A 23,367-nucleotide genomic window follows, 5' to 3' on the forward strand; every position below is an offset into this window, starting at 1 on the left:
ATTTGTATAGTTTAATATTTCCTAAGACTAGCACCTCAACATTTCGATCGATCAAACTTTTATTCAAATAAAGTAAGTTACTCTTCGACCTGTGAGTCTCTAGAATGTTTATGATTTAACCCTTTGCACTCGAGAGGTGACTCTCAGTCACCACTAGGTTTCCTTTAGGTTTAATTTCATTGGAACTCGAAGTGTCAATAAAATGATTGTCGTTGAAGCAAAGGTGATCTAATTTTTCAATCCCAAATTAGAGATCTCATTTTCGAAGTCAATCTAAGCTTAGCATTCGTGACAATAGAATGCTAAGAAAGCATCCCAAGTTGGTGACAGGTATCAGAAAAGAAGGCCTCGAGTGCAAAGAGTTAATATTTCCAAAGCACCTCCAGGAACAAATTGTAAACGGCCTCGTAATCCAGCAAGTCTTCGTAGAACCGCGGCTCCTCTTCGTGAATAGCGTTCCTGAAGTCACCAAAGAGCAGAGGATCCCTCATGCTGTATTCGATCACTTCTTGGTCTTCCTCCCAGCGCTCCTCGATTTTTTCCTTTATGCGACCAGCGACTAGGTTCTCGTCCTGCGAACAAACATTAACTTTGTTCTTGTTATCTCGAAATCATCGATACTCGGCTGTAACATTACCTCTTCGTTGACCAGTCGATCGCATATGACCCTGGTGAACTCGTTCCTCCACAGTCTGACGATCTGTTTCACTGTTGGCAAGTAATCTGGATGGCTTTGAAGGAGGCCAGCCGTGATCCTCGAGAGGTCTCGCATGTTGAAGACGTAGTGGAATTTGTTCGGCGTTGGTGGCAACTCCGTGCTGACTATCTGAAGAAACACAGGGAGGAGAACGTTAACACTTTATCTACCGGACTATTTAGGAGCAGACTTTAATTAAAAAAAGAATTTTCTACAGTAGCATATGTCAATCTAGGCTGACAATAATTCCTCCATACTGTTACTAGGTACATTGAAAGCCAAGTCTGTTACCAAACACTGAACATTTTTCGTAGACAACCATCAACACAGTAAATAAATTCGAATAACTAAATACTGCAATTAAAAAGCCTATAAATAGGCTCCCGGTAAATAAAGCGTTAAGTTGTTTCGGTAGATCAGACTTTAACAGAGTTGTCTTCGTAAAAATAATCCAAGTTCTTAGAAAATACAAATAATTAACAGTCACTGTATTCTCTGAAAACTAATAATTATCACACAAAATGAAACCTCGTAAAGATCCAACGTTATTTGCACCAGATCCTCGGCAATTGCTTGCACCTCCTCCTCGAACGTTTGCAAGTGTCCACTCAGTATGCTCGTGTAAATATAGCTGAGAGTCTCACTCGATGGGATCGTGACGTTGTAAACGGAAAACATGGAGATGAATCTAGGATCGACCTCGTTCCTGCCGCCTCCAGGTTTTCCCATCGCTGCTAGGTAGCCTTCAAGTAATTTATAAAAATCATTAACTAATATTCTCGAATTTAAAACGTAGCTTTCAACGATTAAACCTACACAAATCTTTCATGTACATCATCGACAGATCCTTCCCGCGATCGTAGAATCCCCCTTTTTCGAAGAGAAACTTGAGAAGAGCGATAGGTTGCTGGGTGCCATAAGTGTCCACCAGTGGCATGTTCATGTCGTCGATAAAAACAAGCAGCTTCTTTCCAGGCGGTGGCCCGTAAGTCTCCCTCGTTCTTTTGTCCACCACGGACTCTATATTCCTCTGTACATCCATCGAGGTTGTTCTCGACGAGAAATTGATCAGCAACTGGTTCTAGTTAGCATTTTACCAACAAAACACCTCTGAACATTTGCACTCAAATCGTAGAACATATTATGGGAAAAGTAATGTCGTTTTGGCGGGTGTCGATACTTGTTTATTATTTATCAGCTTACCGTGTAATAATTGATTTTTATTGGTATCGAAAATTTGCACATTATTTGGCAGAAGATTATTGATGACGAGGACGATTACATAATTGATTAAAAATAAAAACATATTATAAATACATTTGTTTGAATTTAATGTAAAAGAAACGATATTACTTTCTGATCCGCCTAATATAATAGGGGGACTCAATTCGATACGAGTATAATCGTACAACAGTATATTCACGATTTTTACTCAAGAGTATCCACAGTGGAGAGCACGAACTTTGATCATTTGTGTTTAAACAAAGAAACTCTCTCTTCGATAACTTACGTATTTTTCAACGTTTAAATGTCGAAGAAATTCCTGTATAATGGCAGTCTTCGCGGTGCCAGTCTCGCCAACCAGAAGAGCTGGTCGATTAAGTTCATTCATGGTTCGGACAAACCATGTCGTGCGCAAGGTATCAACGGTGGGAACCAAGATTTCGGAGAAGTTCTTCTGCCTGTCGTGTACATACTCTGGGACCAAGAGTAGCCATGGTACCCAGACGTTCTTGTTTATGTCCAAGTAATAGTGGTACAAAGTATCACGAGTTACAGGAAGGTATCCTGTTAACAAATTGACAAACAATTCGTCAAGTGACTCGTTTAATTAAAAAAAAAAAAAAATATACATGTCGAATTGAGTAACCTCCTCCTTTTCGAAGTCGGTTAAAAAAGAGTTCAGGTTTGTATACTCACGCACAGTCGCTGGCTTCTCAACGGTGTCTTGAACGAGCATGAGTCCACTCGTCCTCTTCATGTACTCGTCGAACTGTGACTTGTCTTCTGCAACCAGAGTAGCCCCCAACGACCAGTAGCAGGCCTGTATGTACATTGCTTCGAGAATTTCATCCCTGGTGGTCACTGGCTCCACGTGGACGTCGTCGTCGTCTTCCGATCCAATCGCAGCGGCGGTCACTTCGTCCAGGATCGAGAGGAGTCCGTCGAATACGTAACAAAGTTGAGTTGCCTGAAGCAAACGCGCTGGTATTGTTCTTGCAGCATTTTGTCGACATTGGCTTAGGTCTTATCAAATTTTCTTGATTTTTGTAGTTAGAAACTCCAACCAAAGATAGTCATACCACAGGAAATAATTAATTTATAATGTCATAATTAGACTGCGGATCTTTATGCAAAAGAAAATCTTCGTGAACGCGCTTACAAAAATTGAACCTAAATAGGAATTTATTTTATTCTGCAAATATTATAACATGAACTTTACTTTCAATCTTGTTTATAATCTTGCGCATTGTTTGCACTTTGTAGTTTCTTGCACATTCAAATTTCTTATAAATGCATAAAGATCCGCAATCTAGTCATAATAAATGTGACTTATGACAAAAATTCCTTAACACTTTATCTACCGGGTTATTTAGAAGCAGTCTTTAATTAAAAAAAGAATTTTCTACAGTAGCATATGCCAATCTAGGCTGATAATAATTCCTTCATACTATTACTAGGTACATTGAAAGCCAAGTCTGTTTCCAAAAACTGAACATTGTAATTAGACAAACATCGACACAGTAAATAAATTCGAAAAGCTAAATACTAGAATTAGAAATACTAAAAATAGGCTCCCGGTATATAAAGTGTTAAATAAAAAGCTTCAGCTCTCTTGGTATTAGCTTAGATCTTATCAGATTTTCTTGGGTTTTCTAGTTAAAAATTCCAACCAAAAGTATTGGTACTACAGAAAATAATTAATTTACAAGGCCATAATAGAGACGATTTTATGTAAACATGGATAAAAAGCAAACCAGAGGCCAACTTATATTCAACTCTTCCACGTTTTTCTACAAGTACGCCAGAATAAATCATAAGTTGTTCTTTCCTTCGGTTTGTATGGAAAGCTGAGTTAATTAGTCCATAAAGCTCTAATTGTTACCATGTTCAGTCCGGTTTGCGGTATGATCATCTTAAGCGGCTTGACCGCTTGCATGCCCAGCATTCCGTGTATAATGAGCTGGATTGCACCGTCCACGTATTTCTCGCACATTCCGCTTAAGAACTCCCGATCGGTTTCGTTCTTGCCTCGTACCCATTTGTCTATGTAAGGACGGTAGCCCAGGTTCTTCGAATCGACGTACACCATGCCCGCTCTCGACACAGTCGCTGGCGACGCGTATTGCAGGTCACCTACCTTTTACAACGAACGAAGGGGAAAATCAGAATCCATTAGGCTTGTCAATCAGCTCCCGGATGACAAGTTCTATGAATTCTTTCCTCGTGCAAAGCAACGTCTGCCACTCCTACTTATAAAGCCATCGTAGTCTCTCCAGGGATTAAAAATTCTTCGCATCGTTACGTCGCAGCTTAGTGTAAAGTATAGAAAGTCGAAGAAATGTTCGATTATAATCACCTCGAACAGCAGACTGCAGTGACTCAGTAACCTGATTCTCTCCTGATTCACCAGAGTCAGCAGCTTGTTATCGTCCATCACGGAATTCATGTTCTCGATCCATTGAGGGTCCACGTCACCGTCGAAGAGGATATACCTCAGTTCCTTCGAGTCCGCCTCCAGAGGTTTGTTAACCTCGCGGAAAATGTTGCTCAGTAGGCCATCTGTCCAATCGCGGGTTGCTGGATCCAGCACCCCGTAAAGTTCGTTCACCGTGCATGCCTCGAATCAAGTTTCAAATCGTTATCGATCTATACACTCGTACTTTGCTGAATGGAAGGAGTACCTTGGGATTCAGGGTGTAAAGTTTGGTGTGTCTTCCGAGGCGAGTCTGCGCTCTGCACAAGGTCTCAATCACCACGGTTTTGCCGCCGCCTGTGGGCCCCACTACCATCGTCGAGTGTCTGGTCATCATTACTTCGTACAGTTGGACAACTTTGTCGATCTGGCGGACGGAGACGATTATGACATGGGCCATTGAAACAGTGATAACATTTTTTTTTAAAAACGGGAACTTTCAGAAATACGTAGTAGAAAATACTAAATTATTTCCTTGCGCTATTTAAGGTGCCCTGAAGAGTTTTCTTTCTTCTTAAAACTTATCAAGAGCACAAGGAAGATTGAAATTCCAACAAGCTATAACAAATTATTTCGGTGGTCTGTTTAACCCTTTCAACCCGACTTTTTTCAATCTGTATTCTATTGGTTTCTCTTTCAGAAATTAATTGTATCAAATTAGAGTTGACTGCATATCAAAGGCTGTAGTTGAATAAAGTTTGATCCAGCGCGAATGATTTTTGGTTTCTCTTTCACGCATGTTTCTATGAGTCTCATTCACTGGAATATTCACTGGAACACATGTGTTCCATTGGGGTCAAGAGGACATCTTCTAAAGAGCAATAGTTTCCTTTTCTCTGAAAACTCACCGAGAGCACACCAAAAAGATTGAAATTACAAGCTATGACTAATGATTTCGTTGTGCTATTTAAGATGCCCTGAAGAGCAAAGTTTTCTTCGGCTCCCAGAGCCCACCAAGAGCACAAGAAAGATTGAAATCCAACAAATATCACCTGTGCATCCAGCAGAATATACCCATGCTCCTCGAAGGCATGATTCACGGCCTCGTTAAAATCGGGATAGTGAACCCTAGGACAATCGAGGTCAGGGAACAGGTCTGCGATCAGCCCCAAGAATAGAGGCACGTCGTCGAAAATAAATTTGGGTACGTTCATGTCCCTCAGGGCCCTCATGAGTACCACGTTCTCCTTCAGGTCGCCAGAGGTACGCCTCAGCTGGCCAGCCATATTGAGCACCGACTTGAGAGCCCTAAGACCGAAGTCGTAGTGGTTCTGCTTGCTCAGCTGCTCGCGTGCCAGTTTATACAGGACGGTCATCTTCTTTGCTAAGACCTTGGCGGTCAAGAAGCCCGAGCTGAACAGCTTTATTTGGCAGATCAGCTCGTTATCTGGCACTATGCAAACCACTGGTCGGAAGAGTGCCTTCACCGATTCGGGGAGCTCCGTGCGACCCGCGTATCCAGGATTCATAGTGATGAATATGCCCACTTTGGTGTCTAACACGATGTCCTGGCCTTCGAACTGACAAAGAAGAAAGTATTTGACCGTTGAGTATGCGAATAGGCCATTGGAATATCTGTGGCATATTTCCATTAAGCGTGAAAAGGAAGAAATGGGGAAAAAACGATTTTTTTCGATGCTGAAAGAGTGATCGATGAGCATTTGCCAGCGCTATCGATCATCGAGACAGGAGAAGGTTCTAATAGATTGAAATATTATAGCAACATGTTTACCATGAATCTCGACGCTTTCACTTGCAACGCGGAGCGTATTGTCTGCAGTTGCGTGGAAATCACGGAAAGCACCGAAATATCGATGCGATTGAATTCGTCGAAGCATCCCCATGCACCGCATTGTGCCAACCCACTCAGTGTCTTCCCTATCGCCACGTAATCCATTCCTTCGCCACAATTTGTGACGATGCATAGTAATCCTAACGCTTTGGCCAAGTCCTTGGTGGTCTCCGTTTTCCCAGTACCAGCAGGGCCTTTATATCAATCATCAAATTTCCTGGTTGTAATTGTCTCCATTAGAAATTTTCTATTACATTCTGACTAACTTATATCCCATCGATATGTCAACGGTATTGGATTCATCTCACGGTTTCGTAATCGTGAATCAGAAAGATATTTCAAACGCATGCAACATTGTATTCTATTGGTTTCTTTTTTAGAAATTATTTGCATTAAATTAGGAGTGGCTGTATATCAAAGGCTGTAGCTGAATAAGATTTGATCCAGCTCGAATGATTTTTGTTTTTCTTTTCACATGTTTCTATGTTACTGACCTGCAGGAGCACCTCCCAGTTGCATGGAGAGAGCTTGTGTAATAGTTAAGTATATTCTATCAGTCAAAGGCGTAACCACAAGTCTGCCATTTAGACCCATGTACTCGTATCCGTACTCGAACGTTCCGGTACATTGATGCATCCAGACATTGTCCAGGCCGTGAACCCAGTAAAACCTACACGAGAAATTTGTTATTTGTAGTTCGAAACTTCGCTTCCTAGAAGTTATAATTTTTCAGATGCATGAGATTAACCCTTTGCACTCCTATGTCGAGCGTGACTAGACATCAGTTTTTATTTTAGGAGCTCCTTTGTCGAGTCCCACTCGACATTTTTTCATGTCATGTCAATAGAGAAGGTCTGGAGAGCCTCAGATTTTATTTTTGTACATCCCGAAGGAGGGATTGTGCAGTTTGGTCGAATAGAAGAATACCTGGAGAAAGAAGAGAAACTTTTCTCGTGAAACATGCGAAAGAAAACCAGGATTGCATCCCAGAAATTGTTTCAAGAGATATTATACACTTGAAAATTACAAAATACAAGAATAATGTGTATTTAAGTGAATTATTTTTTAGTTAAACTAAATTTCAAATGAAACACTTAAATATAATTCTGAGTGCAAAGGGTTAGGTAAAGAAATAGGGACCTCAGTTGGCTTTCCCATTCGAATTCCATAGGATCTATGATGCTATCCCTGACGAAACCCTCGATGATGTCTCGCATGTGAACGTCAATAGTCAGTACCATATCGAATTTCGTCCTGTCGTTATTAGTCAACGTATCACCGCCCATTAGGGTTACTACTTCGTTCAACTGAGTGTTGAGTTGCTTCAAGTACTAAGAGCAAAGAAGATCGTTATAACTGAAGCAGATGAATGGAGAAACGAAGGTACCTCTTTCATGGCGTGTTTCTGCCCTTGAGAGATTTTCACGAACACGTTCTCCACCTCTGCTGTCCACCATATTTGATCTGCCGCGAGGATCATCATTCCTTGGAAATCGAGCATCCATTCTGTCCTCGGTCTTCTTACCTGGAGAACTTAGTTTAGTTTGCAAACCGAGAGATCGAAGCTTAGGACTGAATCAAGGTTAAATAAAAAAATCACCTTTCCGTAGTTGTAGACAGCTTTCTTGGTCAAGTATCGATTCGTCTTCTTCATTTCCTCCAGAGCAACAACCATCCATTCCTCGATCTTTCCCTCGGCGAGAACGGCGTTTCGAAATTCCATAACTTCTTTTTCGGAGGATATCAGAGCAGTGGCCACCACTCGGTCGGTATTGTTCAGCTCGAACCTGAATTTATCTAAATTATCGAATATCTTGCCCACGTGCTCTTGGATTGCCGTGGCTTCGCCACTGCCAAGGATGCTGAGCAATTCATCATCGCTGAGGAAAATGAATCTTGGGAAGATCGCTCGTTTCGCGTTCAGGTAATCAGTGAGGGACTTCTGACACTTGTCGAGGCCGTGGATCATCGATTCGAACTCCTCCTTTCGTCCTAAAAATAAAAATAAAAATAAAAATTACAAGTTTAAAAGAGATTAAATAACTTAGCCCCCCCCCCCCCCCACTGTAAGGGATTTAAGCAAGGGAATTAATCGTACCTTTCATGGTACAACACTCGAGAACGTTCAGCCTCTTCGACGTGTCGACCATGACCTTTCTAAACGACTTGTCGATTTCGTCGAACTTCTTCGCCTCGTCTGGCAATTGCAACCGTATGTCACCGCCCACGAAAATGCCCTCGAGGTACAGCCACTTCTTTTGGAGCGCGGTCCATAATTCCAGAACCTCTGAGATCGTGTGCATGATGTCCTCCCATTTCTGCACAGTCTTCAGAAAGGGGCCGATAAATTGGGAGGCCGCCATGCCGTTCACGTTCATCATATTGTCCTCGAGAACTTGATTCAATTCGTCGATTGGTCCGAGGATAAATCCACGGTCCTCCGTGCCTGGGGAAAAATATTTAAAGGTGTAATAATCGTCGAATAATCGGAGATATTTTATAATATTTTACCTTTGAAATGCTTCACAACGGTGAACTCCATTTGATTCCACACCTCTGTCAATTCTTTCAAGCCCCTTTCTATGGAGAGCTCCTTCACGGCATTCATCACAATTTCTTTGGCGATGTCTTGGTACTTGCCGAGCTCCATCGCGAACATATTCTCTAGGGTGAACCTTTAGGATACAAATTTTAGTTACTTTGCACTTTATCGAATCACTATAAAATTATGTATCTATGAACTATCCGTTACTGATCTTCGTGATCAACTCACCCCTTCAATATATTTATCTCGTTCCGTTCCATTATCTAAAATGTTCTTATCATCCTTAAATATACAGTAGACTATGCAATTTTATGAAAATGTTAAATTCGATACTCATTTTTTATATTTATAAGTGGCAGTGAGGGGACGACGTCTATCCTAGATCAGTTTTGCAAACACTGCTATTGTATTCGTGTAATTATAGATTCGAATCACTCCTCTATTTTTAAACGAATATAACATTAATACAAATTTCGGAGGTATTCTCAAACAAGCTGTTACTTATTTTACTGTTTGTTTTAGGTGTACCTTCAGAAACTTTTACTTATTATTTAAATATATCCTTAAAAAACATTTCAAGTTTCTGAAAATGACTCCAAAACAAAGAATCAAAAAGTGAAACAAATAATAGCTTGTCAAAGCCTGGAAAATTGTCATCCTCTATACACGTACAAGCTAGCCCATAAACATTAAAAAAAAAAAAAAAATCCTGAAAAAGCACGACGTACACTGATTACTGTTTAAAAGTCACACGTTTCACATAATCCGATCGTCAATCGTTATTAATCGTCCTCACACCTGTCTGGGTCCATGTCGAAGTACTGCCCAGTCTTTTTCATCAATTCTTTCCAGTGTCTTTCGCGCATAGCCTCGTTCTTCAGCTCGATAAACAGTGGCACCGAGTTCTTGAAGCTCTTCATGTTCGCGTCCAGTACGTGCCCGATGTCAAAGTCCCTGACGAACTTTGGAAACTTCCGAAACTCCCTGATAAAGTGGTCCATGCCGTCGATCAGCTGCTGAGGATTCAGGTTCACCCAAAGCGTTTGCGCCCACTCATTCCTGGCACGCTTTTGTTGTTTGTACAGCGCGAACAGCGTCTCCATGCCTTCGTAGTCTTTCTTGACGTTCAAGAAAACTGAATAATCAGTCGCTGGAAGGTCGAACAACAGCTCCGAGTTGATCATGTTCAGGCGTTTCTCTTCGTGCTTGGCGATCAGCTTTCCGTATTCCTGGAGAAATCGAAATTCGGAATGCGTCGCGCTTTCGAAGTCGTGCTTTTGTTGTGAAATTCAATTTATCTTTAATTTCATAGCAGTCAAAAATCCTGTATTTAATAATTCAATCAAAGAGGCTACTTAGAGCAAGCAAAATACGGATGTTTCTTAGTTAGTTCAATTTCGAACGTACCTCCATCTTCTTCAGTCCAAGCTCCAGGTCCTCCCCAACGCTTCCAGGACCATTCTCGCGAAAGTCTTCAGCGAATGCTGTGAGTTCCGCCAGGAAGTCGTATATCTGCTCCTGGGTCATTTCAGAGAACCTGTCGCAGGTGCTTTCGAGGGTGGAGGCTCTGTAAAGTGCGCCCAGGTAAAGCGATTCCCAGTCGCGTTGCAAATTCAACGCCATTTGTTCGTCCTCCTCGGGAAACGTAATTCCGTGGCCTCGAAAAGTTCGAAATGTTTCCTGCGATAGACTCGAAATCAAGATACTTGGTTCTTCTTGGTTGATATCGAGGTTTCAAGATTTAAATCGTATAATTGACCTGATACGTGTTGAATCGAACTTCCGCTTGATTAGCAGTCTTCCTTATGTCAGAAATTGCCTGCATGACCGACGTGAAACGATCCAAACCAGTTATCACGAGTTCGACTTCGTCGCGGAAATTGTCGATGATCGTTTTCAAGTCGTTCATTCCGTGGACGGTTTCGACCAGCAACAAATTGCCCAGGACTTGCTTCCATTCGTTGGCGTGTTGCTCGACGCCGGACAACAAAGGATGAAGATTAATCCTAATTAAAAAACGTGCATCACGTTCTTTGCTCTGATTTGATATCGTTCAAGGGATACCAAGTGGTATTGTAAATATAATTCTTAAATTGCTTAGGTTACCGTATGCAGTATAAGTCAAAGTGCGACTCGATGTCCACCAGTTCCTCGAGAATGTTCCCGTAGAAAGTGAACTTCTGGTCGTACTCGTAAAGAGTAGGCGACGTGGCAGCGAATTTTTCTGCGGCCAAATTCTTGTCGAACGACCAAAGATTGCTATACTTCTTCCATCTGTGCAGATAGTGCCAACATTCCAGCGCTATCCTGTGCGCTGACCCTTGAACTGCCAGGACGCTGTCGTTCACTGCCTATGCAAAGATATAATAAATAAATAAATCCTAGAGAGATCCATGCGGTAAAAGTAAGAAACCAGTGTAATAAGTATGAAACCACTCGAATTAACCCTGCAGTGAGCACTGATTCATAAATGTATCACGTAGTTACATTTAGTATTATTTATTATTAACAATTTTAAAATACAAAATGGGCAGTAGTATATGCATTAAGGATTCATAAGGTTTGTTAAATGTGAAAGGGTCTAGCCAATACAAAATCATTTAAGATTTCAGTATTATGCTTTGCGTTTGTTTCCATAATGTAAAACATATCGCGCGTTATAGGGTTAAATAGGAATTTTTAATAATAACTCAGTTCTATTCTAATGCTGCAGGATGACTCACTTGAATACTAATAACATCTTCAAAGAAAGTTATAGTAACGAGGTCTTCCGAATCGTTTCTTTTCTGAGGCTTGCACTCTACGCAGGTCCCATTCATCCACCTAGGGAAGTACTTCAACCCTTCCAAGAGATTCTTCATGTTTTGAAGGATGATGTTATAAATTTCCGCAGGGGATGGCCTCAGAACCGCCTCGGACGCAATTAACACTGCGTCTATTTGGAACATCGGCTTGAAACTCATCAGCGATTTGTTGAAGACCTCCAAATTCTTTATTATACACCTAGGAAGTAAAGAAACTTGTTATACAACAGTCTCAAAACTCATGTAAGAGCCGGAAATGAAGGGTAGCTGAGACGATTCTGAACAACAATTTCCTTTGCAAAAACGAAGCCTCATCCGACATTTGTATTGTTTAGAATCGTGTCTCGGAATAGAGTCTCTCGGATCGAAGAACAATTTACGTTACAAGCGCGGTGAACAACTTCTTCTCGCATTTCTCGTAGAATAACTGCATAGATGGACTTTTCCCAGTAGACGTTCCCAGCACTAAGCTCTCGAGCTTGTTAAGTATAGGTCCTGTCGACTCGTGGATCTTCTTCATGGCGGTTAACAGCTCTGTTCTTCTGTTCTGAATCTCTTGGAAGTAAGTCTAAACGATAATCGATAGTCTGTTAAAGATATTAAGCTTCTACGTGTCTAGAAGATTGATGATACCTTGCAGGGCAACAGCTCTTTGTCTTCGTACAACTCGAGGGGCAGAGAGAAGAGGTTGTAGTTCTGTAGATCGATATCTATCCTATGATTGAGATCGTTTTTCATGTGGTTAATTTGGTCCATGATCGAGCTCAAATTCTTCAGCAGCTTCACACAGTGGTGCGCGTAATCCGCTATGTTCAGGGAATCCCAGTTCAAACGCATCACACCTGGTTGAATATGCTTCTCTACATCCAGAAGCGTGGTGGTTAGTAATTGTATCTGTGTGGAAGTCAAACGCAATTTATCTCTCGATGAAAGGAAAAATAGTTTTTTTTTTGTCATAGTAACGATCAAACGCAATTTGGACGGAATATCAGACGTACCTCTGCCTTGTCTATTTTGTCTACCATCTCGTTGTACTGTTTGATCATCCTCTGCGTCAGGTCGATGTCTCTTTTCAATCGATCTCTTTGGATGCCAACTTCTCTAATTATGGGCGACAACTCGAATCCCAGCTGCTCCATCAGTTCAGCCTGTGTTAAACACACGTAGATAGGTAGACAGTAAAAAATCTTCAGGAATTCTTCAGGAATTATTGAGCTGCTCAAGGTTCTCGAACAGATAAGTAAGTTGATAAAACGTATAAAAGTAAACTCGTTTCCACTTTAGAAACTACTATGTTTGACCAACCACTGATCACCTCATGAATAATCTCGAACAGATTCCAGTCGAAGTTCACTTGAAAACGACGACGACACTCCACCGAGATCGTGCCACTCATAAACTCAGCCCTGGTGACCTTCGTGGCATGACCTTGTCGATCCCCAATCGAAGACATGGTAGACACCTTTTGACCCTTCTGAATCGGAGGCATTCCCTTGGCCTCGCTCTTAACGTTTCCTCTCGGCTGTTTCTTCCAACTGGCAGCTCCCGAGCTACCTGTTTCTGTGTTAGAAATCGACGAGTCGTAAAATATTCAAGACGAGCAGCATCGCGTCCAGAGGATCGAGTCACCTATGCTTGGTTTCGAAATCACAGCCTCGCCCCTTTGAACCGATCCCTGAGGCGTCGAGCCAGGCGATCCGAAATCTTTGTTCCTCGCCTTCTTCGACACGTGGATGGTCTGAACGTTCTTCACTGCTTTCTCCGTGTCTGGGAACGTCAACACACCTGCGAAGAACCCTCATTTTGACCTAGTAGTACTGCGATGATATTACAACAACTGATTAATTCCAAAACGCCATATATTAACCTTTATCTGGATCTGACTCTACCATCTTCAGAACGCTCTTCTTCATGGTGTTCTGCACAACGAACTGGGCCTTGTCAGCCCACGAATTGAACTTCGTTTCCTCGAACGCCTTCATCTGCTTGGCGACTTCAAGGTATTGACTGAAGGCAAGGAGCTTCAACTCGCTATGCTTCAACTCTGGAATGTTTTGCAGGGTCAGGACTGGCCTCCTCAGGCGATGGAACAGCTGCCTCACCCAGAATATGGCACCGGCCATAGGAGGATGATACGTCAGTAAGGGTGGCTTCCGTTTGCCTGAAAATCACGAAGAATCAAGCGACCAGCCTGCGATCGAAACTTCGTTTCGATAAGTGAAAACAAGTATTAGGTCGTCCTAAAAATTCATGCCACTTCTGCTACTCAAATTAATATGTGAAACATACTCTTGAGTGTTATACGAAAAAGGTAATCTCTCTCATTTTGCAATATTTTCTCGCCTTTATTGACGTAGTCATTATGCCTCTGTATATCACTGTAATATTTCTGTAGGTTTTTTTATTAAATATTGACACAGTCTTCAACTTATGAGATGATTCGTAACCTTTGTAAAATCGGACTTTAATAATTATATTTAAGTTTCTAAAATCTCATGGCTTATCATCGTAAATCATATATCGTTTCTAGTATACTACCATGTATACTGTACTTATATATGTAATAATTGTATCTAAGTTTAAGTTTGTTTAATTCTGCAATGTGTCTGATTTAATTACGATGTAATTGTTAATATGCTCTGGAATGAGCATACTGCTAATAACCCCGTAGGGGGTTCAATAGCGTAATAAATAAAATAAAAAAATACTTGTGAGATGACCTAATAAATATCTCACCTCTGTTGTAAATGCCCTCGACCACGCTGATTTCCTTGCTGAACTGCTGCATGATGACGTCAAATTTCCTCAATAGTTGCTGATGAATGGTGTCCCTGGTCTTTATGTTTTTAAACTTGAGCAGCACCTCCAGAGCGTCCTCCGCGCTTATGAGAACCATGAAGCACTCATCGATGAAGAACCTCGCCTCGTTCTCGAGGAAACGCACCTCCTCGTAGAACCAGGTCATAGTTGCCTCCCAGTTCTCTCTGTTAAATTCATCGTAGATGTTGAAGTCCGCGTCCTGGATTGGCAGGACCAGCCTGCCCACCCTCTTTATTATAGTGTCGATCTGCGCTGGATCGCTGATGATGGACTTCAGGTGGGGCCCGAAGATGTTGTAGAAGTCTTGAAGAACGTTCGCGATTTGATTGAGCCCGTTGCAAACGGATGCTATGTACTCTGTTCCTTGGAACAGGCGCTTCTGGTCGAACTCCCAACGCATTCCTTTCCCTGAGATCTCGATGTCCTCTCTGTTCTTCAGGTACGATTTCTTCCAACTCTTCAGCATCGTGTGAGCTTCGTCTGTCTTGCTCAGAATCTCCTCCAACGGTTTCCTGAGCAATCGATTAAGATCCTTGTAGATATTATTATAAATGTAGAATATTTTTATTTAACACGAAACATACAGTCAGTCTCGTAAGTATTCGTACCCTCTATGTCTATTAAAGAAGTTTATCTAAATTAAATAATATATGTTCATGGATAAAATTTACATATTTCTTCAATAAACATAGGGGATGCGAATATTTATGGGGCTCACCGTATATGTTCAGAGAATGTTGAAGAGACTCACGAGAAGAGGTGTTTGATGGACAGGTTACCTATCACGTTCTGACAAAGCTGCCAGGACACCCTCTCCAGCAAACCCATCATATTCTCTTCGACAGAATAATACCCTGAAAGGACCCAGATCATTCTCAATCCTTCTGTCAGGGGTGGAATGGTCTGCGTGATGGATTTAAAAGAGTCTGATTCTGTTATCAACTGTGAGCACACAATGGAGTAATATTAACAAAGTAGTATCAAATTAAGATAGTTACGCGTATTATCTTTAAGGCTAATAGTTTTTACTTTGAAGTGTCTTATCACAGTATGAAGAAACCTATTGTTATCCCTGGCTTCGGCGTAAAATTTCCAGAGATCCGCATAAAAATATTCAAAGTTCGAAGCAATAGGGGAAAGCACTTTGTTCAACAATCCCAAAATCCTTTTAGCCATGGGAGTCTTCAACTGTTCGACCAACATCAATAATCCTGTCTCTCGATCTTCCCAATAACTACACTCAGCTATGGGACCTCTACCCTGAGGTACTTTCGTTTGAAACGTTTCCAGGACCTGAAACGGTCGTATTTCTTCCATTAAACGTTCGCACGTATTCTTCTTTCGTTTCAGCAAACTTGTAGGTCATCCTCGCAATAACCTTCTGTATGTGCACTCCCCAGGACATTGTTACATCTTCTAGTTGCGCGATCACTTCTTTATCCTTCTCCAGCATCTCGTCGGTGACATCTGGGTCCTCCAGTTTCGAGATGTTTGGCATCGTCAGTAGGATGTCGCCTTCTATGTGCTCCAGAGTCCTGGAGGATTTTAATTAAAGTAAACGAATCACTGTTTCCACCATTTCTAGGATTTTTAGGATCGATGACTTGAGTTTTATTTAGCTTCTAAAAAAAGTATACAAAATGAATACTGCGAGGCAAATTTTAACATGCATATTGGTACAATCAACCTTTCATTTCGTTGAGGAAATTGGGTACTTTTTATTATCATTTGTAGGATTTATAGTATTGACAACTTGAGTTTTATTTGGCTTCTAAAGAAATTATACAAAAAGAAAACTGTGAGACAAATCTTGATATGCATATTGGTAATATCAAACTTTCGCTTCGTTACAGGAACTTGGTATTTTTTGTTACCAACCATTCAACGCTGCCTATCAGTTTATCCAAGTAAAGGAAGATGTCCTTCTTGCTCTGGTCGTACGACTGATACGGGAATGTCCTCTTCGAGCTCGTCTCTTGCTTATCTGCTGTATCATCGAAATGCACCCCAGAAATCTTGGCGCTTTGTGTCGAATGCACTTTGCTATCCTTTCCTTCATCCTTCGGCTGCACCTTGGAGTAACTCACGGGAGGAATCGGAGATCTCTTCTCCATTTCCCCCTCGAACTTCAAAGCCTGTTTTCTTTGGAGCACCATGGATACTCTACGAAATTCTGACGGTCTTCTGAAGATGGAACTCTGTTCGTTGACGATTGGAAAAAGCGTTCAGCGATAAACGCTAGTTTAATCTTTGACATACCCGGTAAGCCGACGAGTGGTAAATTAATAATTATTAGGTTGTCCCAAAAATTTCTTCCATTTCCTTAAGTAGTAATACATACACAACCTTTTATGTATAATGTTACATTATTGAATTGCGTACAATTCATTTTGTTCTATTACAGTTATGACATTAACATCTAAGAAATTAGGTTGTCTAATTGTATAAACATTGCCACACAAAATAACTGAATGCAAGTCACGGAAGAAACTTTTGGGACAACCTAATATATTAAAAATTCCAAAATTCTTGGAGACACGATTAACCCTTTGCACTCGAGACTCTCAGTCAACACTAGGTTTTCTTTAGGTTTAATTTCTTTGAAACTCAAAGTGTCAATAAAACGATTGTCGTTGAGGCAAAGGTGACCTGATTCTCAAATCTCAAATTAAGGATCTCATTTTCGAAGTTAATCCAAGCTTAGCACTCGTAACAATAGAATGCTAAGAAAGCATTTCGAGTTGCTGATACCAGAAAAAAGGTCTCGAGTTTAAAGGGTTAATAACGTACTCGAGACTCCATGAGTTGCGTCAGACTAGGTAGCTCGTCATCGTCGTCAGACCCTTCCTCTTTGTAGATTTCTGAGAACTGCGGTCCTCGGAATTGACTTTCCACCAGTGGCTTGAATACCTAGATTGCGTTATAATCTCTACCTATTAGTTGTAATTAATAAACAAGGTATTTATTCTTTAAATGGGATTATTCTAACAACTGCTCTCTGGTACCTGGACGAGCATTCTATTTAACGAGACTAGAAATTTTCCATGCAGAGAACCAACGGCCAGATAACTCGTGATTTCTTCGAGACACTCCTGGTAGGTGTCGAAGAACGGTATACCCTCGTCTGTTGTCCTCAGAAAGTAAAACAGTGTAACGTCCTGCAAGTCTGACCTGCCACCATCCAGGTCGCCGCATATCATGTGAAGCATTGGAACCTTCCGTACTTTTTCCACCATTTTCTACAGTCATTGTTTCTCACTCTTAGCGTGTTCATGGAGACGCTAAGTTTGCTTGAAAATTAGAAACTACCGAGTACACATACTTTCCTCAGAATATATTTTTCCTCCTCCCCCGGCGTTGGCACGAAGCTCGTACTGTCTACTTCTTTGTATAAAATTGTTACAATTTATTGATACATATCCACGAAGAAACCATCTTTATAGAAATGGTATACCCAGGTGATTTTACCGCTGCTAACGCTATCCGTTTGTTCTTTTCTCTGCGAGGTACTCGAAACATCGCCACTCCCCATTTCCTGCGATTCTTCTTCCGCTTCCTCTTCTTCCTCTTCTCCTTCAGCATCTTCTTCGTCTACGTCCGCGGTTTCATCCTCGCTGATACTACTCATCGTCGAGTCTTGTTGCGATCGCAGAGTCATGGTGGACTGCTCGAGAAGGGCGAGTATCGCGGTGCTATCCAATCTCGGACCTTTCGCTCGACTTTTCTTACCCCTTTTCCTGCCTCTCGTTTTACTAACTTTCTTGTCGACCTTCATGATTTTTCCTGTCGCGATTAAACTCGAATTTTAGTAAAAAGTTACGTGCAAATATTCGGTCAACAGTTCCTTTTTTATTTTAAAGAAAGGAAGGTGTTAAGAAATGCTCTTTTAGAGTGTCTCCTAAGGAACAAAAAAATGTTCTTATTACTTTCCCGAGAAACGATGGGAAAGTTGTCAAAACTACGTTCAAAGTATGAATGTGATGATAACGGAACTTAACGTATATTTACTTACGTACGCGGAAAATATGAATATAAAGCGAGCACAATTCCAACGTATGGAAGTTACAAAATTAGAGTTTTTTCCCCAGATTAACTTACAACGATCTATGCTTATACGCATGTGGAACATACCAAATGAAGCAAGCATCTTTGTATACGTACTAATTGATAAAAGTAAAACCGCACTGGAAGCCATACTTGTACACTCATGTGGATGCAAAGTCGGAGTACGCGTTATTGGTTGCTGTTCCCATGTAGCCATGATTATATGATACTTTCGATTTGCTCGATTTCAAGCTTCAATTCATCTCCTTGCTGAGTTCCTTAATACTTATTTCGAAGACGGTTCGATATCCGAAGAAGAAAACGACGAAATGTAAAATATATGTACAATGGGTGTAGAATGTATTCGTACACCGATCAATTTACCAATATATTTTTACGTGAAATTGTAGTTTCTTAACTTCTTTTTTTATAATCAATGATATTTTACACATTGTCGGAAATCTCTAAGATAGATATAGTCCAAACAACATTTACTAGTTACTATAATTTGTGAAATTAACAAAAAATGCGAAAAGTGGATAAAAGTATAGAAGCAATAAGTATTTGTACGATTCTTATGACGAACCATTTACAGTAGAGTTTGTAACGTAAACACATTAGTTTATTGCTCCGTGCGAATTAGAAAACATCAAATTTCCAGAAAAGTACTTTTAAACAATTGTGCGAATACTTATTGCTTCAACATTTCTATCGATTAATTGTTTTTTTTCTTGTTAATTTCGCAACTAACATAAATAGCTATTTTTTTTTTGTAATCTATCTATTCTAGAGATTTCCGAGAATATGTAGAATGTCATTGTTTATAAAAGATAAGTTAACAAATTACAATTTTACATAGTTTTTTTGGAAATTGATCGGTGTACGAATACTTTCTACACCCACTGTAAGTTCCGTTATCATCACATTCATATTTTGAACGTATTTTTGATAACTTTACCATCGTTTCTCGGGAAAATGATGAGGACATATTTTGTTCCTTGGGAGACACTCTAAAAGATCCTGCATGAATTTTTCATTTTAAGGCGATGCCAAAAATGGGCATTTCTTAACACCCTCCTTTAAGAAACGTTAATTCGATGGGAAATGTACGGTTACTTAATTTTCACTTACTTTCCCATACTGGAATTTCCTCTTGAACGATCTCAGTGTAGTAAGTCGCATAAAAGAATACTACTTTTCGTTCGAGGTCTGTCACTCCGTAAAGGTCCAGTATCAAAAAGTTCATGAGTTTATCTTCGTAGTAACGATTGTTCGCCTATCGATTTCAGGATTTATGTAATCGTCATTTAAACGTGGAGAATTGTGTAAAAGTTGCGAGTGAAAGTATTGTCATGCACGAAGACTTTCCAAACTAATCGATGGAAATTAGATTAATCTAAGATACATTCGTAGTAGGAAAATGCAATTTACGTTTAGAAGTTTGTAGAAGAGGAGCTCGTGACCGGTTATTCCTAAGAACTTCATCACTCTGTCCCGTATCCAGACGAGCCTGTGAAAATCCAATCGAAAATTCATGGAAAATTTCTATTCTGTTAAATCTATTCTCTTTTAATAAAATTCTATTCTGTAATATTAAAGTGAACAGACAATGGCACCCAAGCATACGGTATAAAACAATAAACAAACTTACATTTAATCTGCATAAATATTATTTAAAGTGAGAACGAATAATATAGTTTGATACAATTAATTTTGTTCCATATAAATCTTATTTATACCGATAATCCATGTGTATAACGGAATGTCTGGTGGTGATATCGATGTCGCTGTCATCGTCTTCGTCTTCCTCCTTTTCGACGTCTTCGCCTTGCCCAATTTCAGCCTCAGATTCAGTCATGCTTCACTGAATTTTTATTCTACTCTTCCCAAAAAAAATAATCTACAATTAACCATGCAAAAATCTCAGTTTTCACATAAAATAGTCACTCGACATTTTGCAATGTAAATCCCTCTTCCCTCATAATCCAAATGTCACTGTTCGTTTACTTAAAAGCTACGATTACTTAGACGTATATTGATTTGATACTAATAGACTTTAGAGATTCATTAACTCTTCTCAAGGAGTTTTAGATACGTTAACCTCGCACTTTACACTTTGAATCGATTAAACGTGCCTGCGAATTGCGGGTACCAGTGTGTCGATGTTGTCATGGCAAATAAACAGGATTCCATGAATGGGATAGGAACGGTGAATTTTATTTGATTGTAATAAAGACGATGAAATAAAATAGAATATTAAAGAATTCTCGATCAATGGGATGGTCTTTAATTCGTCGAAATTTTCCAACCAGGAATAAGTATATTTAAAAAATAGTAATGTATTGGATTACATAAGGTACATTTTCGTAATTACATAATTGACATTCCCTCTTGCACACGCGTACATACATTTAAGTACACAAACACATATCTACGAATCCATTGCTTTCAATCCTTACGCCGAGACCCTGTTCCATGTCATTGGTAGGAATATAATTAGCGAAACACTAATGATACCTGATTAAGTAATAACGAGAGAAAATTTTGTATAGACCTGCCTTTAAACATCAATTACCCGTTCTATCAACACTATCCGTTTAATTATTATTCTACATATGTATATATGTTACATAAAGTGCAACTGTGTATTTAATGAACTCTATCACAAATTTATAAAAATATTATTATTATTATATATATACTCTAAATACTATACGTTAATGATCTCAATTACAATTGGAAGTTTCCTGCTGGTTTTCCAAGTGCATAACACGATGATTACTTTCTGGTAACAGTTTATTAGTAAATTGTTAACGGAGGACGGAAAATAAGTTCGTCATTTTCGTGGACGTTTAGGCAGAGCTATCTCGTCGGTACGCACAAATTCTTCATTTTACAAATAAATTGTATTCAAATCGAAATGTACATTACAAACATATATTCAAATATGACAAACAAATATATATTCTTCATGTAATCAGCAACAATTTTAATTTTAAATGCTCCGCGTTCCAAGAATCGCCCTAAACGTGCACATGCATGAAACTGAATAAACTACGCAGTTAACACAAAAGGAAAGAATGGACGCAGTAGTCTAAAGCATAAAACAGCACGACATCACAGATTTCATTCTAAAACTACGTGTAAACCATCTTCGTGTAAACCATCGGCGCCCTAAACCGTCACCGAGGTTTCGTTCTTCGCTGGTTCCTCGAGCTTCTCCGAGACAGTCGTCTCCTTCTTCTCGCTCTCAGCAGGTTGCGGCTCGATCAGACCACCTAGAACAGCCTCGACGTACTCCTCTCGTCCTTCGTCCGTGTCCAACGAGAAACCAATCGACGGCACGAGCTCGGTTTTCACGATAGTCTTCGTAGGCTCCGTCGTGAGAGTAGTTTTTGGCGTAGTCGTCGTTGTCGTGGTACTGGCTTCCTCAGAAAATGCTTTAGCAGTGGTGGAAGAAGTCCCGACGCTGCTCGATTCGTTTCTCTTATTGGAGCTGGTGAAAGGAAGACCTGTTTGGAAGTCTAGAAGCCTTTCCTCTTTAGGAAGTTCGAAGATGGGCTGTCGATTGGCCCTGTAGATAGGCTCTCCGAAGTTCTCCATCAACTGACCTAGGATCCTTTCTTTTAACAGAGGCAAAGGAGTCTTGGCTACAGACTCCGTCGAACTGTCTGGAAATTTGGCTGATTCATCCAGCTGCATGCTAAAGTTCACGTCTTTGGCGATGGTTTTGGCCTGTAGGGTTGCTCGAGTCTGAGTCCTCTCTGGTTTCTGAGCACTTAGAGAGAAGGGACGAGGAGCACGATCCAGTTTCAGCAATTCGGACATCAGCTGGAGGAGACTTACCGTGCCGAAACTCCGCTTCGTCGACTCAGACTCGATCGTGGTGAAAGTATTTTCAGTGGTTGGTTGCTCGTTCACCTCTAAAGTATTCACAGTGGTAGTTTGCAGATCGGCGGTGCTCCGAGTCTCTGGATCAACAGATTTAACTATCTCCAGCTCGTGGACATTGTCGCTAAGGATCGAACTGCCTTTTCCTTGATGGGAGATCAGCTTGCTGATCAAGTCGCCTCCTGTGGGAACCAATTCCTCGTCCTTGTTTACTGTTAATGTTACCTGATAGGGAGAACTGTTTTTATCAATGCTCTCTTCGATTTGCTTAAGAGTGTCTGGCTTGATCGACCCGAGCAAAGCGTTCACTGTGGATGACTCGATGGTTTCTCCTTTAAGAGTGGACGTCTCTAGCTTCTCGTTCGATTTTCCCACGCTCCTATGCGCGACGGGCTTCGAGATCGACTCCAGGAATTCTAGGTTCCCTGTTTTCGTGACTAACGATATGGGAGTGGACTTGCTTGGCTGTGTCGAAATTTCCACGAAAGCGGGTCCGATAGTGCTTCCCGTGGAAGTAGGAGAACCTGAAGAGACAGTTGGTATCTTTGTTAACCTGGACTGAATCAAAGTAGCCAACGTGGGAACCGAATTTCCTCTTATGGAGGTTGAGTTGCAAGATCTGTCACTTTGAGTTGAGCAAGGACCTTGAGAGGAGTCTCTAATGGTGAACTGGGGGTTGTAATCGTCGACAATCTTTTCTTCGGTTTCATTTTTGGTGACGAGGGCAAGTCCTGATTTGGAAGCACTGGAATCATCTCGTTTATAGTTCACTGGTAAAGGAACATCGCTTGGAATCCCGGGGTTCAAGTTATCCAAAGAAGAAGGAAGATGGGTAGAAGAAATCAGGGATTTAGCCTGCGTCGTAGGGTAATATTGAGAACTGGAGACTCTAACAGTGAACTGGGGTCTCGTATAATCATCGACAATCTTTTCTTCTTCATTCTTCTTCTTCTCTCCTTTAGTGTTCAAGGGTTCTGATTTGTTTAGGTCGTGACTGTGGTTCGCAATTGACGAGGACACATCTCTTGGTATCTCAGGTTCCAAATTACCCGAAGAAGAGGAAGAAAGTCGCGAATG

The 23,367-nt window shown here is 40.7% G+C and overlaps 1 protein-coding gene and 1 pseudogene across 1 annotated transcript in view; both read right to left on the minus strand.

Moving 5' to 3' along the window:
* LOC128886289 (dynein axonemal heavy chain 10-like) overlaps positions 1-14,821 on the minus strand; it is a 27,302-nt pseudogene extending 12,481 nt beyond the window's left edge.
* A 5,897-nt stretch (positions 14,822-20,718) lies between these two features.
* LOC128886443 (mucin-2-like) overlaps positions 20,719-23,367 on the minus strand; it is an 18,256-nt gene continuing 15,607 nt past the window's right edge. The window contains exon 5 of the mRNA XM_054141378.1: positions 20,719-23,367. This exon is cut by the window's right edge and continues 1,895 nt beyond it. Coding sequence (XP_053997353.1) covers positions 21,574-23,367 — 1,794 coding nt within the window. The 3' untranslated portion in view covers positions 20,719-21,573.

The sequence above is a fragment of the Hylaeus anthracinus genome, unplaced genomic scaffold, assembly GCF_026225885.1.
Source record: "Hylaeus anthracinus isolate JK02 unplaced genomic scaffold, UHH_iyHylAnth1.0_haploid 11982, whole genome shotgun sequence".
NCBI lineage: Eukaryota > Metazoa > Arthropoda > Insecta > Hymenoptera > Colletidae > Hylaeus > Hylaeus anthracinus.